We start from the raw sequence: 21,081 nt of genomic DNA, 5'->3' as shown, positions 1-21,081 counted from the left end.
TTTAAATTTAACAGGGCATTTAAATCTAAAGTTAATCATTTGATAAGTAAGAGGGCAAAGAACCGTGGGACCATGACAAGCTAATATTAATTTGACTGCTACCCGATATCACATTTAAGGACATATATGAATATAAAAAGAGAATTTATGTGCATGTGTAGTCAACGGATGCAGTACATTTCAATGCTGCTCTATCCGTTTATATGGACACAAAGGCTTGGGAGCATTTGATTAACCTAGCATGGCTTATTGCTTGACCATTACGACTGTTCGGCCTATTAAATTCTTTTTTATTAGGCTTAAACAAAAAGTCCCTTTGCCTTTCCTGAACTCGGTTGTATCCGATAACTGCAATACAAACATGTATCAGCTTTGTGTTGTCTGTGTTCAGCATGCATATGGGCTAACAGAGGCTATTTAGAGCACTTCTCGTAGTATCAACAGACAACCTAGCTCAGAAATGGGTTGCTTCCGTAGTTCCGCAAAGAAGGTTCGACTGTGTCAAAAAAAATTTAAGCTTATTTCAGCGTTATTTAGCTTCATAGGCGCTTGAGTACTGTCACATAGAAGAGCACTCCAGATCTTTATAGATATTTGTAAATTTTAACTTGTAGTGCAAACTTCTTAATTGACTGCATTCTAAAGCTGATGTAAAATATGTCATCACGAATTTTGTTTGACTTTATATTGCTTAGCTTATCCATAGACCTAAACTAGACGCCAAAGGGAAACAGCTTATCTACACGAACATGTTCTCACTTTCTCAAATGAAGCAGTATATCTCACATAATCGCACACATCTTGAAATCTTGAAACCAAGTTACTTTTTCTCACACATTCAAATTTTAGCGGTAAAATTAGTATCCCTTCGTGGCCCTTTTTAAAAACTCCGCTTACTGAGCTCTGTCTCCCTTTCAGAAATAGACTCAAACTTGCTCTGCATACTGAAATATGCCTTTAATACGAACACGGTTTTCTGGGTTTATAGTCATCTTCTCAAAAAATCGAATTGTTATCGCCTTCGACAGATGAGCAGTAGGGTTCTGTTTGGGGGACTCGTGGAGTGTACACGCTTCAGCCGAGATTTCCTTAAATAGATTCGCTGTTTTCTGGAAGGCAGACAGCCATCAACGGAGGAATGAAGTCTCGAACAACAAAATCCGCTTCACTTGTTGTGAATTATTTGCGTTACGACGAGCCAGTGCACTCGCTTCGCGATGCCGCCACGCGTCATGGAAAACAGCAGGAAGAGATGGAGTCCTCCCCTCAGCGCTGGTAGAGAAGCTTGGCGGGACTCGGCGCTGAACATGCAGCTAGAGCGAGTGAGATTTAGAAGGCACCCCTAGCTTCGCCCAAAAATCTTCCGTTCTCTGTACCCACGCCAGGGTGCTCTTACCAATCATAGCAGATCTTTACCACTTTTCGAACGCAACGGATGCGAACCCGCCTCAACACAACGCATCAGAGACGCCAACAGAGTGACAGTGTCAGAGCGGATCTTTCTGAGGTGTTTCTTTTGTCCGAGTCGCTCACGCCACTGGTCTGTCTGGGGAGCATGTTGGCTGATTGTTAAGAAGTGTCTCTGTCGCCGTGTCTAGTGTGAAGTGAATCATTTCCAGTGTTGGTATAGATATTGGTATTCAAAATGCTACAAGCTTAGCTTTATTAAGCAATAAAGCAAGTTTTGTGTTCATATGTAGCACTATCAAATGAGAGTTCTAAGGTTTCAGTCAATGACATTTTAAATTTGGTTTCAAACATACAGAATTCTACTTGTCTCTCGCTACCTGCTTGCAAAAGATTCCAATAAAGGCTCTGAATAGATTTCTTAAAAAATATATTCGCAAAAAGCGAACTGTTCTTTCAATATTCTTAAAGTAGAAAACAGAAATGAATGTGTATTCGTACCTTTGTTCCTGCGTAAATCCAGCTCAAGAAATTGGATAGGCGCTCTAAATGAGCAAAAATATTAGTCAACTATCTGACCGAGGACCACTTGCGTAAATTCGTGTGATTCTAGATCACGCTTCTATATAATCTAGCATTAATTTCACCAATTTCTTCACTAATATAGCGTTTCGGATCGTAGATTGCTTTTGGTGCTGTATCATATACACTGTCTTTGACACAGCTCCACAGGAAGAAATTGAAAAGGAAACAAACTACGGCGGGCGCTCGATGGAACTGTCGCGCATAGAGAGCAGTTAGACCGGGAGTATGGCTTCACACAGGTCTATTGCTTACCATGTGTGCATATAAATTACTTTGACAATATTTGTTTTCGTTTTAGTTCATGCTACATTCGGTAACTTGCCTTTGCTATTCTATTAAAATGAATAATCACCCCATTTGGCTAAAGTGTTGTAACAAAATGGGTCCGGGAGGTAAATGTATAGAAAGCGAATTTTGTTTGATTCTCTGCATGACTTTTTATGATGAATTAACAGCAAAAGTTAGGCGGACTACCAAGCTTCTGGCTGTTTGTTTTTTTTTTATATGCTAAACTTTATTCTCTAATGCATTCAAGATGTCGTGCAAAAAGCCCGAAGAAGACTGATTATCAGCCGAATTACGCTTGATATACTGGGAAGCTTATCACTGTTCTTGCGTACGGGCGTATGGGACGAATCAAGAGTGTCAGATGGAAAATACGTTCTTTCTTGAAATATCTTATAACACGTCAGTACATCTAATTACAAAGGAAGAAAAGACAGTGTGACCCACTAATCAAGAAAAGCTGGCATATGTACTACATGCAGACCTTTTTTAGTCACATTTATTAATGACAAATTCACACTCATTCTTCCTAATAACTATCAAATACCAACAATAAATAATGTTTTTGCAACTTGTTAGGTCTAATGTTTACCTTAACTAAAGTAAATATATGTATGTATGCGTCTGTACATGGACTGCCTGAGGTCAAATGAATGGCAGTTCGCCAGTAGCAGTTTTGTTATCCGCAGTATTTTGGTGGCATCGCAAGCAGGTCAAATCGCAAAGAGCGAGCTATGCCGTGTAAACATCAGTGCTCAGCATCGACGAGGTTGGAGCATTGACCAGCTAACAGTAAACACTTGGACGTAGGCTATAAGGACGGATCGGAAGCTGGTTTTTCGTCCAAGGCTCTTCTTGTCGGCCTGTTCGTGAGCGTCATTAAGGCTGCTCCAACGCCGGCCCCATTCGACCAGCGGTAGATGGCCTACGCAGTGTCCGAAAAATGGACTCTACAGTTCAAATCCATTGCCTATACCCAACGTTTGCTTCTCAACCAGCTTCTGAGAGTAGCTTTCGGATTACTACCAAATAGCGGGTCATCATCATGGCAGTGCGTCTATGTTTCGAGTTTTACGTCCGGTATCGCCATCAGGCATTCCATCAGACGGCTGGTTCCCAGCACGAAACGAAGTTGGGCTTGAACCTAGATTACAACATGTCCCTAAAATTAGCAAGCCAAAATACGTTATCCGCCGAGCTGTTATGGGAACTTACACCTTTACGATACCTAGCGCCCTGCTGACGGTTCTGGGGGTGCTTAATGTCGCGGTAGACGACAATTTTACATTCTTGACAACCTCGCGAAAAATCTGATACTGGGCAAACTGTTTTTGACAAAAGGGTTATTCACCCGAATCACTACTAATTGGGAAATAGGTTATACTACATAGGGTAGCAATATGTGTGAAAGTCCAAGCAAACCTCCTTAGCATTAGACGCGCTCCTATGCTGTTTCCCGCGGGTTTCGTATGCGTCCTCGCGCAAGGTTTTGAGCATGAATACGCGAACTCAGTGACAGGTGATGCTCAAAAACCTAAAACATTACTTCATCAGGGTGGATCGAGTCCAGATATTGACGGATCAGCATGCATTAGCAAGAAAAAGACAGTATTTGGCATGCCGAGAAGGCTTTACCAGCTTAAGCTCATATGATTTGGTCTCATTAACGCATTCGCGACGTTTCAAAGGCTGATGAGGAAAATCGTCGGAGTACCAAATAGCTCTTGTTTGCCTCGAAGATGTCACAATATTCTCAGTTGACTTCAACACCCACATGCCTTATCTACAGAAATACTCGCGGCCATCGACTCTGCTGGCCTACGGCTGAAAGCAAAGAAATGCATTGGCACAAGTTAGGAGATAATATGTCTTACAGAGACGCGCCTTCTGTACTGATTTCGTCAAAATCTGGAAACAAGGTTATAGACAAAGGCCAGCAGCACCGACATACAGGCAGTGCTGGCCCTGGTGAGCGGAAGGCCTCAGCAGGTCATTAGACTGACGCCGAAACAAAATGCCGCTCTTGAGACCGGCCTCTTAGTAGTGATGTGGATCATTGAAAAATTCCGACCCTAAATATACAAACTGTGAACGGAAAGCATATACGGCGGTAATGGGGAGAAATATACTCCGAAACAAAATGCGTGCCATGAACATAAATATCATCATAATTCGCCGGCAAATGCGGCTCGGAGCTATGATCAGAGGCCGAATATATCGCTGCTTACCAGTAGCAACTTCGTCGTGTGCCGGTATATATACTTGTATATGTATGTATCTCAGGTTAAAAAATAATGCATCTATTATATACTTGACCAAATTTCCAGCTCAGGCGCGATTATCTGTGGTAAATTTCTTGATTGCTATTAGTCTCCAATTAGTGGCGTTGTCTATAACTCTGTTGTCTATCCAGCGTTCTACAGATTACCATGAAGCCTACGTCTGACTGAACCATTAGATCATAGAAACGGGCCAAAAGTTCATTCGCCCAATTTCTGCTTGGATGCAAGTGTTCAGGAATGAAGTATGCTGAAAGGTCTCAAGTTTAGCAACAGAAGCTAACCCGTGTACCACCGTTAGTGCAGCAGCATTGCTAGGTCTAATCACTAGTTACATCGTCACCGGCACTGAAGCAGGGGGCGGATGAAAGTTCTGTCACAACGCACTAGTACCGCCCCAGGGAAACTCGACTGATAACAAAGGCAAAACTGCTGCATTAACCATCAAACAGGAAAAATATAGAGCGGGGCTTTAGAGCTTCGTGGAAACTTTAGAATAGAAAGCACAGTCACGAAGACGTTGGGTAGCTAGGAGGTGCAGCCCTAAAAAGTGCTGTATTATTATAGCATGCGGTCATGGGGGGCGTAACTGCGCGATAGGAAAATATTAGAAACGTATAGTGCTATTAAAATGTTGTTTCATTTAAGCTGTTAACATCGATGTTGACTCAAAGCGTCAGTGGGTCGGGATAGAACGCGATAATAAAATGATCAAGATAATTAAGATAACTGAAACATGCTAATGTTGTTGACTAACGACTGTTCCATAACGTCAAATGTACATTTCTAACGTAGAAAATGTGGATTCGAACTCAAAAACCATCATAAACACATATCAGCAAAGTACCGCTATCGTCAGAAGATGTTTACCGACGTTGACTCGTTCCCCTTGAAACCATTGTGATGTTGCAATAGGCTTCTCGTTAAGGTGCCCAGAATGATTCAGTTTTCTGAATGTCAGATGTATTCCAACTAAAATCATGTCGAAAGTTCCTGCCGGACCAATAAATTGCAATTAAGCACATTGGCCAAAAGAAATGTGTGGTTATTTTAAAAATCCAATACCCTATTATTATTATTATACCATGTTTGTTTGTTTCCTAGTAACTGCTTGAATTGTTTCTTAGTCTAAACAATTTGCCAGCTGGCATCGGTGTATACGACATTTGCGGTACAGTCCACTTTGCTCGGATGACTGGTGCAGCCACCATAATCATAACTTACATAAACCACTCATGGCTGTTTCAAGAAGCAAATTGACGTTCCAGATATTTTACGTCAACTCTTTAGGTATCTAGGGCCACACGCTGACTGAAAAAATAGACTGACAAAAGACAAATATATCATCTAGTACTAAATATCGATACTCTGTAGTTAAGTTTTTATTTCTCGAAGGTGAAACCACCAATGAAATCCGTTGAAGATTGGCGTAAAATACTATGTTATTAGTGCAATCGAATTCTAAGATCGAGCACCATGAGGGATTTGAATACGCCTAGAAGCGAAGCTCCTATGATCACTAACATCACAGGACAATGCGCGGTTGGCCTGTCGACTCAAAATGAGATTTGTCAAAATACGTGTGATAGAGTTAAAAAATTACAGGAAGTCAAAAGGTAAGAAACTTCCGTGAATACGGCAACCCGTTTTACCTGGCGTGACGCTCAACTTTCCAAATCGATTGTACATGCATCTTACTATTGCTACTGAAGGCCAACTTTCTAAGTGTTTTCACCGATGTTCGATATATTCGACCTATGTGTTCATTTTCGAAGCACAAAGATGTAATCTCTGACAACTGATATTTGGTATTGAAGGACCTTTCTGCTTTTAATATCAAAAATTCTCGGACGATACTTGATCATCTTACGAGTCGTTTTGCCTAGCCAATGGTTTGGCGTAAATATTCCGTAAATAAAAATGCCGTGTTACTACTCAATCTTTTAACCTGCTAAATATATAAGAACAATTCTGTGCAGATATCTGTAATTGCGTTTTGTTCTGTGCAGGGCGAGATATTGAGAACCTACGAGTGGTCGTGCTTTTTGTAATATCCACTCAGTTCACAGAGCGAAAGCTTCTAATTTTCAGCGAATCTATTAAATCTAAAATGCCTTTTAATAGTCATATGACTAGGATTATTTTCCGGCCCAAGTGACAAATTATTTGCCGGCTGTCTTCCTTCAGAGTACCTCTGATTAGTCCTCGTCGACCTCAGATGGCCGATTGGAATGGGGTGCATACTCCTGTTCCAAGATGCTATTCTTGAACTTCTGCGACTAGTTTTGAGCTGTCCTCTCAGGTATTGAGTCCGCAGCACGAGTATCCCGTATTGCTTCGACAGCTGTTTAACATCGGCAAAAAAAAGAATAGTGCCAAAAATGCATCTGGAACTACTGTTTTTTGAGGTTGAACTCGACATAAGATTGCGTACGCTGCATGATGACACTTTGAAATGGCAGACAAAAGTAAACAAATAAAGAGGAAACGCACAATTTTTGTTTTAAGCTAATAGCTCGCGGGCCACCGAAACATGAAAAACAAAAGAAAAAAGATCTTTAACCGTTCAAACCACAACAACATAATCCGATTTTCCGTTTGAGGTTTCAATGACGTCAGCTATGCCGCCGACGGTCTTTGATTAATACAGGCTATGGCCTCACATAATACCTAAAAATTCTGTACAGCTCCCAGACCAAACAAAATAACTTTCGTCCTAATTATAAAGATCAAAAAGTTACTGCCCTGATGAAAACAGATGTTCACTTTATTGCTTGCCGTCTAGAATATCGTCTGCTATCTTCGCAAATTCGACGAAAACAACACCTAAATCGTTATATAGTGGAGAGCACAGGATGCTATTCTGATATTAATTACCCAACTGGTTAATTTGTTTTCTGAAAGGTTTCGATTTGTATTATCGTAGTAATCAGGTGGATTTTTGTTAATTTAGCTGACTTGGTATTTGATCTGATTTTCAACAGTGGTACGCAATTGTAGTTCTTCGGGAGAGTTCGAATGTGCTAACGGACGTTGTATACCTCTTCGATGGAGGTGCGACGGCGAAGATGATTGCGGAGATGCTTCAGATGAGCTTTGTTCTTATACGGTCCCACCCTTCTATGGTGGGTCTTCGTCCGCTAGCGGCAGTAACGGTAAATGTGGTATATTTTTTTAATGTTGACTATATATAACACACTAAATAGGATGTGTAGGAAGGTTGAAACTATCGAATGGTAATTTATTTTGAAGGCTTTGAGGGAGGTAGATACGTTGAAAAAGTTGACTTCAGTTATTTACGTTTTAAATAGTTGTCGATATGTTTTTATGTCTATACTATAATTTTTATATAATTGTCGCAACAACAAAACAATCTGTGGGATAAGAAAGGTGCAGCGGTACAACATACAATGGAAAACGGAAGTTTTTCTGCTTAGGAAGTTGATTCCCGTCCTCCATTTTACTTCTCAATGACTTTTGCCTAAAAATCACTTATTCGATCGTAAAATATACGTGGTGATACGTTTTTTATATTACCCATTATCATGCACGAGCCTCAAAAACTGGTTCATAGGTAGAGTCTGAGTGGAACAACGCTGTTGCAGTTGACGCAGCGGTGGGAACCTGGTGATTCGGTTTGACGGATTGACTTATCTAAATAAAACAACATAATACAGATAACCGTTAGTGTGATATGCCTATTGTTCTACAATGATAGTTTAACAAAACCGATATTGGACTGCTTGGTAGAAGCTTTTCTATGTATGCCTATTATCATGTTATTGACGCCAGTAAAATTGATCTCAAAACTAGAAGGTACGCAGCCTCTATTCTATATCAATTGAGTATGCAAACAATGCATTATATAGAGGCATTAATACTACGTTGTGACGTTTAGATTCGCTTGGGCGTGTAAATATCGTCGGTCCTCTTTGTAAAAATTGTCAGCAGATACGGTTTTTAGTAATGTTCCTTCAAATGATTTTCATCGGTATGACTAAATAATCTACCTGAAAGGAAAGCTGTTCTATGTCAAGGCTGACTACAACGCCCGGAACTACAAGTACCATTGCCACACATTGCTTACGAAGCAAACCGTGTAAAATGTAGACTAATAAACAATTAAAAGAAATTTTGCTCCGTTTATTATCATGCACACGTTTGTTAATTAGTAGTTACACCAGCGTTTTTTGTTAGGATTCAAATACTCTAAACCTATAGATGTTATATTTGCTTAAACCAAAGTTCGAATTAGCGCAATTATAATACTGTTATGAATGATAACAAACGACGCTGAATCCCTTCTCATTACTGATCGATCGACATGGCTTGCCAGTGCGCACGCCAATTCCTTTAAATACACATTAAGCCTTCGTATGTGCCAATGGTACTTTTGGCTTCAGCCAACTGATGGTAGAAAAACGTTCCCTGCCATATGCATATTAGCTTGGCTTAACACACGCTATACCTATGTTCTGATAATTGGCCTAGCTAGAGGAATAGTAAACTAGAGGTCCTAAGACACGCCAGATACTTGCACAAATAAATCAGTATAGCCAATACAGGACAGCTTTTGTTGTCTTAAGCACTAAAATACATTTTCTCAGATATGAGCAAAACCTGTACATACTAAATAGTTAAGGTTTGTCTTTACGTTCCGGAGACGTATATATACAATTGATTTGTATAGTAGCTACTTGTAGATCAGTGTATAGTCGAATACCCATATTACAATAAGATTAAACTTTGCTGCTGGCATTAGTACTGGCATGAAGTTATTGTTGGAAGTACAGAGATAGGGTGTAACGTACGTAGCCTCAACCAGAAAAAATACTAACGGCTAGGAATCGCGAAGCCTTCGGCAGTTACGTTCCTTTTAGAACATGAAGTTCTGTTTCAAGCTTTAGCGGTGACATAAACATTAAATGAAGTTCTGTTTTCTACTCCATAGGCAAGACTGTTGGTTCGTTGCCTGGATGCCGCGAGTTTCCGTGCAAGAGTGGCTCTTGTATAAAGTGTCCAGACTCGAAGGGGCTTCATGGGCCTTGTGGAGATGGCGCATGCAGAGGTATGTTTAAGGCCAGATATTATGGTGACGGCGCGTACCGATAAACTTAGTTCTATATAGTTTCGCTGCTATTGCTATAGAAAAATGAGGCGTCAGCCAAAAAAAAACACATTAGTGCGAAAAGGGAGCGAATGCTCGAAGTCAGTTAATTCGGAGGTGAAACAAATGGTCGGCTAAACTACAAAGCTCGGGCTCGTCGAGTCAGGTAGTCGAGCGTTCGACAGGAAGTGGAGGGAACTGCGTTCGCGAATGTACCATTCCTCGATTAGTCTAGGTTTGAGCGAACGTTGTAGAGAGCGTTCGTCTACCGTTGATCGCATAGGCGCCTGCTTGTTCTTGTATATAAACTTTTTTACTAAGCCCACACATTTATTTAGTCGAATTCGTCGTGAATAAGATGAAGAAGTGAAATGAATTGGTCGTGGATGTGCATGGCTTATCTATTATAGCGGTTCCCAAGGAACGCACCATCTCACACGGAATAATATTATACGAAGTCCGATGAGAAGGTGAGAGCCTGTACAAATTATCCAGAAGGAACGAATTTATGGCAATGCGTCAAATCGGGAAGTTTTTTGACGCTGAAGATGTTAAAACACCGTGCCAGCGTGGTCACTTTGTAAACAACCTTATTTTAGCCTCGTCACTTTTCACGGCGCTCGAAAAGTTGTCTCGTAAGTACCGAATGCTCAGTATTCGTCAACAAGCCCCTGGTTCAGATCATAGGGAACACACATTTGTTGCGTATCGCGCAAGTTTAGGCTGAAGTCGTGACCGTGTGTGCCACTCCAGCAAGATAGGGAGACATGCAGGCCTTTTAGAAATTGTACAACGAGTACTGAAGCACTTTTATATCGGTCCCGGTGTATCTATTCAGGACACGAAGACAGTGACTCAGTGCGAAGGTTGCCAAAGTTTGAACCCTAGGAGAACAAAAGGACGCATTTTCACGCCCACTTGCCGTAAAGAAAACTTTTAACTGAGTGAACGAACTGGTGCACAAAACGCACGCTGAGGTACGTATGTTGAAGCGTCAAGAAACGTCGTCTCAGCAACGTTCAATTCAAGCAGCATTGCAAAGGCATACAGCGTAAAGAATTCACTGTTTAAGTTGAAGTGGTAACGAAATAGGTTAAAATGTTCAATTCAGTCTAATGTCGCCGTAACAAAATACTGATCTCTATGCTAGGCAAAGGCGATCCTAAAAATGAGAGGTAAAACGTGAACGATACGTTGTGGTATTTACGTTGGAATATCGTACGAACAGATGCTCTCGTTATAGAAAAACTTCTTTTTGTTGCATCTAAGCAACTTTATAAGTTGCCATACTGAAAAGCTCATATACATCTTTCTTAAATCTTAACAGCTAAAAGTCTCATTTGCTACTCAGTGTTTGACCCAAAAGCATTTGTAAGCAAGCTACATCGATAGAATGATTATAACAGTAAAGTCGGGACCATTAACTGGCTACTAAATTAGATATAATTTATATGGTTGGATGGATGTGATAATAATATTGAAATTTAATCGATCACAACTGTATTACAAATTCAAGATAGTTTTTTCAATGTTGACCCCTACGAAAATGACTGTAATCCGCTCGCGGTACTGGGGGCGGCTGTAAAGTTAACACTATTTAAAGCGTTTGATAGAAGTTTACATTTACTCTAATTAAGACACGGACAGAAGAGGCACGATATTTGCTAGGACAAATCGGCTCAACCTACCCTTCACCTACGTACGACATGTTACTACACGCGTGCTCATGTATAACATCATATAGCTTAAGATTGGCTTGATGCACCGCAGAGATTCTGTGCATCAGTATTTAACCAAGTTATACGTAGACTATATATGAGTAAACCAGCAGGGAATTTAAGAATACTATTTGACAATGAATAACGAGTAGTATTGCGCTGCCATCTGCCATTGTATGTCGTTCTTGCATACAGATTTATTACTATATACGTTTCAATTGTAGATCTGTTTTTGCTTCCTTCCCCGGGTTTATATACGATCACCTATTTCCTTCAGTTATATATTTCGACCGTCACCGATTGTATCGCGTCAATTAATCTAAATGTTCCATTAAAGACTCATCTAATTATTACGTGACACCGTATTATCACGGCGTCATCATGGTCTGTCTAAGAATCAATCTGCCATGAAGCTTAAATGATTTACCTGTTATTGGCCTTCTAGTGACCAAGGGCTAAACAAGTTCTTCGAGGCGACAAATTTATTTGTGTATTTATTGACTATTGATATGTCAATAGCAGTCGAAAATGGTGAGAACAGCTGGTGTTCGTTTCCGAACACCGTTTTGCTTCTTTTCCTGTGTCGCTGTGATAGAAAAATAGAAAGCCGATAGGCAGCTTTGTGGCTGCACAAAACTTCACAATTTTAATATATTTGACATTTGTATTTCGGCTTTCATCTGCGACGCGGTTTAGTAGGCTGTAAGCTACTGCGTTTCTTAAGCAGAACATGCGCGCCGATTATACGCTTAATACACACACACACATATATATATATATATATATGCAATGGTTTTCATCATTTAGGCCACCTAAGAGTTTTTATAGCTATAACAGTAATTTTTCAGTGCATTTCTGGATTTTCGGGGCTCAGTGAGAAGTTGTTATTATATACATATATATACATATATGTGGGCCAGGTTAGAGGATTTTATAGAAGGATTGACAATATGAAAATGGGGACTGGCAGCCTGGACGAAAATATAGCTAACGAGAGAATCACCTACTTATCTAGCCTGACTGTAAGTATCCATCGATATCTCTACTTCATCCGGTGTTTCCCTCTGACTGCTGCTACTCCTTTCCCCCCTTTCTCCTGCCTACCGTAATACCCGCCTCGAGCAGAGTCAGCCGTAGATGCGTGTCATTTGCTACTTTGGTCGCATAGTCGCAAAAGGATGTGGCAGCTCTGTCATAGCTAAGTCCCCGTTGGCGGTGGTATGTAGGCAGTGAATTGCCGCAGGGAGCGTGGCTCTCCTCACGAAAGTTCTTCATTGCTCTAATATTTTTTTCTACTCATATCTCCTGTCAGGCACGTCTAGCCTTCATGCTACCGGTGCGGTGTTTGCTGCGTAGACTACGGGTCGTTCAGTCAGCTTTACTGTCTAAAAGATGACTTTGATACTGGAGCTTTCTTATACGGTTGCCAATCCGGATAGTGGATCGACGAATGATATTTGAACTAGATTTTGAAGTTTACTTTGTTCGTCTCGCTCGATCGCAATCACGTAAACATCGATTTGTTTTTTGCTGTTCTTCGATCGGTCGATATTTTTGGCCTAAATATTCGTTGGCCCGGTCGATTAATCTACTTGTTTTTTTTCTGAGAGGCGTGTCTAGGCCTCGCATAGTGTGAACAAAAATACAATTGCCTTCTCTCGGGGAGTATGTGTAATTCGTATAAGCAGACAGCGAGTCAGTCTGCATGGTAAGCAGCAGATGATTTACTTGATGCTCAGAGCTAGTGACTCTTACACGTTGCCACGATAAAATATTAATCACCATCTTTTAGAAATTTGCCTGAAACTGATTTAAAGAGCCTTCAACCCTCTCTCGTTAAAGAAAACAATTATGCTCGCCGTTTTCGAAAACGGACTAGGTGTACATCCACCTAGTCCGTCTTCGCTCTAAATTGCCGCATGGAAAAAAAAATGATAATTTCGAGAGTTGTTCATTTTATAATAATATGGACACACAGCTATATATGGTTATATTTTGAATAGATATTTAGGTTACTAAATGCATTTAAATAAAAACTGAAACATCGTTTTGTTTTGTTATATAATCTGATTTAGTTATATACATATACGCACCTCTGAGCATAGGTACTGTGTGGATACCTTTTACTTTACTGTCGTTGACGTGAATACACGCCTTCTAAGAATACTGGAACACTATCGAACCGCCATAGAGACTTTGTCATACTCACTTAAAGGGCTTGGATTTAGCTCTGCATCCGCTCCAGCTAATTTTTAGACAGTTTTTGAAAAATCTTCAAGTGCCACGTCACGCTGGTCACGAAAACTGTCACGCAGCATCACTCGAACAGCCATCGGCAAAAATATTGATGATCAGCGACTGACACATAATATCCGGTCTGCTTACAGACTAGAACGAAATATCCACCTGCAATGACGATAGACATAGTTCGAATGGGCGAAGTTCATCATTATGCTTCACTGCTTCGACGCGGTGTATTTCGCCTTCAGGTCAGCGTTGCAACAAATTACCCACTCGAAGCCTCTCAAGATACCTTTCCTCTTTAGCGTCGATGATTAAGTGGTAAAATGCTAGGCGACCGTATTGCAAAATTCGGGTGAATGGTAAATACTATGATAGCACCACAGCCACCTCACCTCCGACTGTCACCAAGACACAATCTTGGGACCTCTCATATATATTTAGTATAGAAATAGAATACATATTACCACACCTGTATTTGTAGAAATTTAACAGACATGGTTCTCCGCGCAACACGCTGTTTCAACTGGATCTTACAATCATCTCTTCCAAATGACCCGACTCCGTGTGTAGAGTTATTTAAAATATACGTAAAGTCGCTTATAGCGTACGCAGTGTCTGTCCGGCATCCAAGTCTGAAATAAAAATTATGAACGGTTTGACAAAGTCAAAAACGCGCTATTACCAAATGCCAATTATGAGAAAAGGGCTAAGCATCACGCCGATTTTCGTTAAATGTAAAGCTATTAGTAAAGACGCATCGAAGCGCACTAGCAGGCGTTTTCTGTCCCTATGAAACATGTTTGACCCAATCAAGAGAACCTTGCAACTATATCAATATTTGTCGCCAAAGAGCAACCTTTTTCATGACGAATTTTCCGTGTACTTCCATCGAAATAATATGCCAAAAGAGAGTTACTGTTCCACGCATATTTCAGCCATTGCTGAAATGTGTCATTATTATGATAAGATATCCTTACACTTCTATTATAAATACGCTTATATTATATCAATTATGTTTATCACGATTAGTTGATTGAGTATGGTTCAAAATTGCTTCAAGCCAGCCGAGTTGGACATCGCTCGCAAGTGAGGTTCATCAATTTCTTTCATAAGCCTGTTATGTGTTAATGGCGCTTGATAATTTCCAGATCCTTGCTTAACGCATCTTCCTTAGTAGATTACCCTGTTCTTCTAACGCTGTATTTGTGTTTGCTCGGGATAGCTCGCACACAAACCTAGCAACAATAGCAAAATCAGAGGATACAACTGCGCAAAGATAAGTACGGTACGGTTTCGAGGGGGGTTTACTGTATTTGTGTTTGGTATTACTTGGCCACTTTCCCTGTATCAGAATTCATAATCGAAACATTTCTCCTCGAAAGGTAGTAACTTTTCACTATTACTACGCCTGCAGTCGTGCGGCACGAGGGGGAAAATTGGTTCTGTACGTTTTCTGCCGACAATCGCCGATCGAAAACCACTAACCGAGATTTGTACTTTTAATAACGGCAATCAATGAATTTTGTCAACTTCAGTGTTAGCTTGTCGTCTATCTATTGTTTGTCGTGATACGTTGACTGTTGCACCACTCCGACAACGAAGAACAAAGTCCCAGTGAATAAAATTGCTTTGCTCTCTCCATTCCAATGCGGGAAAAAATCGTTGTCGACCCCCAATGACGGCAGATAAGTCTTACAGGGTTTGCATAATATGGTACCATGTCAAATAGCTAACAGGTGGGCGTACTTTTGACAATACCTAATGCATTTTTGAGTGTCATTCATAGTGTCAAAGAATACAACGTCAATGTAAGCTTTTTTGAACTTGCAGAAAGTTATAGTTTAGCTCCTCTTGGTGAATTTCAGAATGGAAGTAACCTTCATATATTTATACAAATCTCGTACTTCTACTAATGTTATTCCCCGTTGGTCTAGTATAAGAAAATTCCTCAAACGTCATTGCGTCCTGATACATCGTTTCATTTTATGTGTTTGAAAGTTTCGAGCAAAGATGATCAAATGTTTTTTTTCCAAATGTTTTTTTTTTTCACCTAATATTCCGTGTAGTACATGCCATTGAGTCATACAGCTAAAATTCGCATCCGCAGCACAATTGACAGTGATATTTACGCTAGCATCATGGTTATATTATTGGTAACGCTAACCTTTAGTTGTTACTCGGTGAGCAAAATCATATAATTTCTTTATTCAAAGAATTGGAAATAGGCTATCCATTGGACTTGTATTTTTTGTCATTATATAACACGACGGATAGGTTCATGTTGGCTATTGATTAATTACGGGTAAGTGGTAAGTTAATTTAGATATAAATGTCTTTGCCTTTGGACAGAAATAAATATAATAGCCGCAGACATTGAACCATGGAAGCATGTGGACTTATTATTCGTATATGTTGGCAATGAGATAGATCCCAAGCTCCAAGCGTGGACAGTTACTGGAACTTATGGCTTGATTTGGTTCATTTAGTACATAAGATTAGCTATGAAGGTGCAGCTGGGAAAACATTTGCGGACACGCAGAACCTCAGCAAGAAGTGTAGTAGGTAAGAGAGTCTGTTACGAAAGTTGGGAAAGGTGCCATAGACAACTATTAATACTCCAGCTAGTCGACGAACTAACTCCTTCCGTTCCTGGAAAATCATGGGGAGTGAGAATGTTAACCAGGACTACGAATAGATAGGCACCAAGTCGGTGCATTAGCAGCTACCACGAGCCAAACTCGCTTATTAGTGTCGGGGTTCTAGCAGATACAATTCGTAGGAGGACTTGAAAATTCCTAAATTAGATCGAATTATAATGGATCGGCTGTGTTGGAACTGGTTTTAATAGCCCTGCCTACCTTCAATGGTGGTTTGACGGGTTGGCCCTACACTAGAAATAATTTCTATGAGATAGAAAAATAACCATAAAGTTCTGGTTAGATTCGTTTAGCTTTGTTATGAGGCGTGAACTGTGTTTCCAGAGGATGTTTGTGTATTATTCGATAAGATCCATTGCTTTTCCTCTAATAAAATAAATTTTCAGTCAGTCTTCAAGTTTTTGGCATAGCTACTATGCTCGAAAGACCCATAACTTTCTACTTGTCACTTGATTTGGGTTTAGTTGTTGCTTATCATTAGTATTCAAAGAAGTGCGTCAACGTTCTTCCTTAATCTGTCCTTTTACATCTACATTTTATTAGAAAACGTGAAAGAAAGTTTCATTTGATTTCTTTTTATTTTCCTGTACTTGTCTGGATATAATTTCGTAGATCTATACTTTGCCACGTATTGGCAGAACTCACGACGTGTCGTCGAAACAATTTGAAAATCAATTAGTGCCTCTCCTCGTTGGTCTTTTGTTATTGCTTCTGGTAATTCAACCTATATCCTTTTTTTCTATATATTGACGTTCGTATATATGATTAATTAATGGAGTTATCAATGAACGAGTTCAATGAAACATCGGAAGTATATCTCTTGATAGTTCATCGTGAGGGCGGGGGGACTCATCCACCTGTCGGTAGACAAGTGCAGTCTGTTGTTGTGAAGCACGATAATACCCACTATATCATTATTTCCTTTGTTACTCTTTTTAGGGTCTGGAACGGTTTTAACACATTACTTTAGATTCTTCGGAACGGATAAAGAAGTCTCATTCATCTTACTCTTTGCTCGCGTCTTGTACCTTCTGTTGCCTCTCTTCAAGTTCTTCTTTCTAATACATAGTGTTCTTGAAAAAGATTGCTCCTTCACTCCGAACCTCTGTAGATCCAAGCATATGATGAGCATTACCCTTAAGCATGATCTAAGATGTATTTGGCAGTACTTTTTTAGGATTTTCTCAGAGAGGTCTATAATAGAATTGACTGTGGCCAGCCCCATGTGTTTCAACCGACGCGCATAAAACGCATATGTCATGCTGCACTTTCCCTATACTTAAGATATATTAAGACATTGGCTGTGTCCAGTCAATATTCGTGTCGTACGGCAAGTGAGGTCTCCATTGATGTTTTTATCACTAATGTCAGTTTGTCCCTTGGCACCTTTGAAAAACGTTTTTGGGCGAAATACTCAAATTTTCGTTTGTTAATTTTGAACCGGTGTACCTTAAGAATTTCGTCGTATATTCTCCTCGGCCCCGGAGGAGCCGAAAACGTTGCGCTGCCGTTTTGACGAAGAACTAAATTGGACGGCAAAGCGCCTCTTGGCTTCTTATGACATACGACGTAAGCAGCGAAGCTGCCCCTTTCGATTTGATCGAAACTGCTGAGGTTGAAGTCTTTTGAAAATGTCGTAGCATCTCAGTACTCAGTTAAGATTTGGTGGACTATTACGAAGTAGATAAACGGTCACACCCAGAGTAGCAGGCGTCTGTTCGCAGGTATTCTAGAGTAAGCGTCACGGACTAGATTCCGCAATTAGGTTTGGGCGCAGGATAGTGGATCGCGATGCTTTGCTGTACCTCCCACTTACAGACGATATCCGAACTCCAAAAAGTCGTCGGTATATTTAATGTACTATCAGATATATTATGAGACGATACTCAAATAGCTTCCAGAATTAGGCCTGTTTTCAAAAATTTTGGAGTCCAGTTTGAGCGTGACCTTGCTGTTGATTAATTCCGAAGAATTCCCTGGCGAAGTGCATTGAGACGTTTTATCCTCCACAATCAAGTGCCGTTAGAACTACTAACGGTTCCAATGCCGACGCCCTCTTCCGTAATGTTAAGAAACTGGCTTTGGCGAAAATTTCGAGTGTGGAATCTGGAACGCGACCTTTTAAAGCCAGCCTACAAGACCTAACGAATACTTGCAGCAGCGGAAGAATGGCTTGTCCTTGTTTTGAAGAACCCTAAGATGCTGAGGCCTGCAGCTATCCACGTTTCTGCTAGGCCGTCGTGGATTCATGATTCTCTCGCTCAAAATTTAGCAGTAAGAACGACTAAGCAGAGCGCCGAAGGACAAGCGGTGTACAGTAGCGTACCAAAACATCTTCTCGGATTTTCGTACAAGGAAAACATGGTGCTTGTAGACAGGATAAGTTGATACGTCTATTTCGGCTAACTTGGCTTGTACTAAACTGATTGGGAAACTCTTGTCTTAAGCATTAGAGGTTTTTGGAGGGTATATGAGTACTACAAAAGAACAACTATAGGTTATGCTATATTTTTGAAAACAATGTCTTGCCTTTTAATATTCCTGATACTGCCCTTGCAAATGTGTGAAGCCGCAAATTTTAGCAGAGAGTCTTTACCGGCGACAACACAACTAATATTGCGAGAAGCGATTAAATTCACGTTCGAGCTGTTCCAAAAAGTGGTGACTTTCAGAGGGTGGCAAGTAGTGTCTCAGGTGAGGATCCGACAGCATTTAACTATATTCGTGAACTGCTATGGAAAAGACGGCAATAGGGTGGGTAAGATATCGGCAGGTATCTAATTGCAAGAACTTATACTACTCGACTCCTTTGATAAAGCGCACATTTACTCATGTATTTGATGAGCAATTTCAAAGAGAGACCTCTACTTCTTCTATCAAGAGTGAACTCTATGTTTTGCTAAATGGCCAAATTGGGCCGTAGTGGGCAATGAATACAATAGATTGGAGAATATATCACTGCAGCAATGATCTTCTGCAGAGTGCACATCACTCTAAGTTATAGACATAACTTAGTCAGTGATAAAGTTAAATGACTAAACAGGGTCTACAAGAGAATAGCGATATCATTAGGCATCGATGTGATGGCCATTGTAGCAAATTCTTTGAAACATGCGGCAATTTTTCCTGCGTCAGAGCTTAGGCCCACGACCTACACGCGTTGCTGTAAAAACACTTACCTCTTGATCTATCAAGGGAATACCCCTTGTAAAGAAGTCTCATGAACGAACTTTTATGACTTTCGTTTAACCGACGGTGGCTACCTTATTCTTTGAAATCGGTGAACGATCACCGCTCGTTTCTCCTTGTCACGAACTGTGAAGCACTATGGTGTGCCTTGATCGTAAGAACACATTACCATAATTATCAGACGGTTTTCTCGAAGAGCCTTGGTCTTTCCTTTTCTCCCTGCAACTAGATGATTATAAACCGTACTAAGCCGACCCTCAAGCATGTTGTGCTTTTGCTGAGAAAACAGCCAAGCTTATTTTCATTCTTCACTTTCGGCTTTTCGATTTTCGGCTTTTAGGAAGATTCGTTTTCGGCTTATGAACGTTCGTCTTGGTTATAGACGTCTCATACCGCTTTGTTTTTAAATTTCATTTTGGGTATGGTGCTTTACCACGTATCTCTTTTCCACCGTTTCGCCTGATGTTGATCAATCTCCTGATATATATCTATTTGCCGTTGTCGACTCCGAAAATGGTACAAAAACAGAAGTATTTCACCAGCTTCGCTTAACTCTCTTGCACTATATCACACTGTGGATTCCACCGAATCGCTTGTGGTGTAGGCGTCACTTCCTTGTCAAAGGTATGAAATTTTATGGAGTGGCACTATGGCACTATAGAGGCCTGCAACATTTCACTAAAACTTTCACATACGCACCTCATCACAGTAAAGTTCCTAACTATATGTGTTCTCTTATCGTGCATGACATGCACGCGCGACATCCACGCCAAAAACGGAATGAGGTGTTTTGCGGTGATTTGTCCGAAGGGGATATTCCTCAAGGGGATATTCGAGAACTTACATACGTAGCTTTCGAAGCCTTTTTTTTAAGCCAGAGAAATCGATGTAGCGTATTTTATGAACGCAGGCCCGCGTACGTAGGTGACTACGCTTCGTAATTGTAGGGTTTTAAAGCTTTGTCAAATTAGAGTTGAGATGTCACTGGCGTGTTACGAGTGAGCTTTGGTTGAGTTTTTTTAACGGTAGCCGTCTAGCTACAATTAGAAAACTCAACTAGCTTACTATAAACGCCTTCGTGATTTTTGCAGCTTTGACCCATTATTCACAGGCCAAATAACTACAATCACGTACGCTTCTTATCCCGGCACACAAATATAATATCTCGGAAAACTTTCGATCTATAAATAAAATCGATAAGAAAAACATTAACTAAGATTAGGAAAACTATTTTACTCACGTAATAATTAATGTACTTTCGAAACTTTGTTCATAGCTCCTAGCTTGATTCTCGCGAAGACCTTATTAGACAGCTGAAACTCTAATAATTTTTCATGGCTAACCACAAGTCAACATTCACTAATTATAGTGCACGTAAAAAATTAGTAGAGTAAATTATATCTGTTTCGCGTTCGCTGCTTTTCATCGCGCTCATAAAGTGCCATTAGCTGACATGTAAGTACCGCCGTTTAAAAGAATGTGATAGTCTATTGTACCAGAAATTTGTGCTCATGCGGTAACACGTGGCCATATATTCTAATTTAATAATAGGCATTGTTAAATGATTAAAGCTGGTAACATTGCCAAAATGTTGACTGTCAATAGATCAG

At 40.3% G+C, this 21,081-nt stretch overlaps 1 protein-coding gene across 1 annotated transcript in view; it reads left to right on the top strand.

The window, feature by feature from the left end:
* Window positions 1-21,081, top strand: part of Lrp4 (LDL receptor related protein 4) — a 152,757-nt gene that overhangs the window by 39,418 nt on the left and 92,258 nt on the right. The window contains exons 3-4 of the mRNA XM_086973652.1: window positions 7,541-7,711; window positions 9,508-9,624. Of these exons, the coding sequence (XP_086829778.1) occupies window positions 7,541-7,711; window positions 9,508-9,624 (288 nt within the window). The remainder of the gene's footprint in view (window positions 1-7,540; window positions 7,712-9,507; window positions 9,625-21,081) is intronic.

Source organism: Varroa jacobsoni, unplaced genomic scaffold (genome assembly GCF_002532875.2).
Source record: "Varroa jacobsoni isolate VJ856 unplaced genomic scaffold, vjacob_1.0 scaffold_232, whole genome shotgun sequence".
NCBI lineage: Eukaryota > Metazoa > Arthropoda > Arachnida > Mesostigmata > Varroidae > Varroa > Varroa jacobsoni.
Note: the sequence above shows the minus strand (reverse complement) of the source record. Positions and strands in the feature narration are given on the sequence as shown.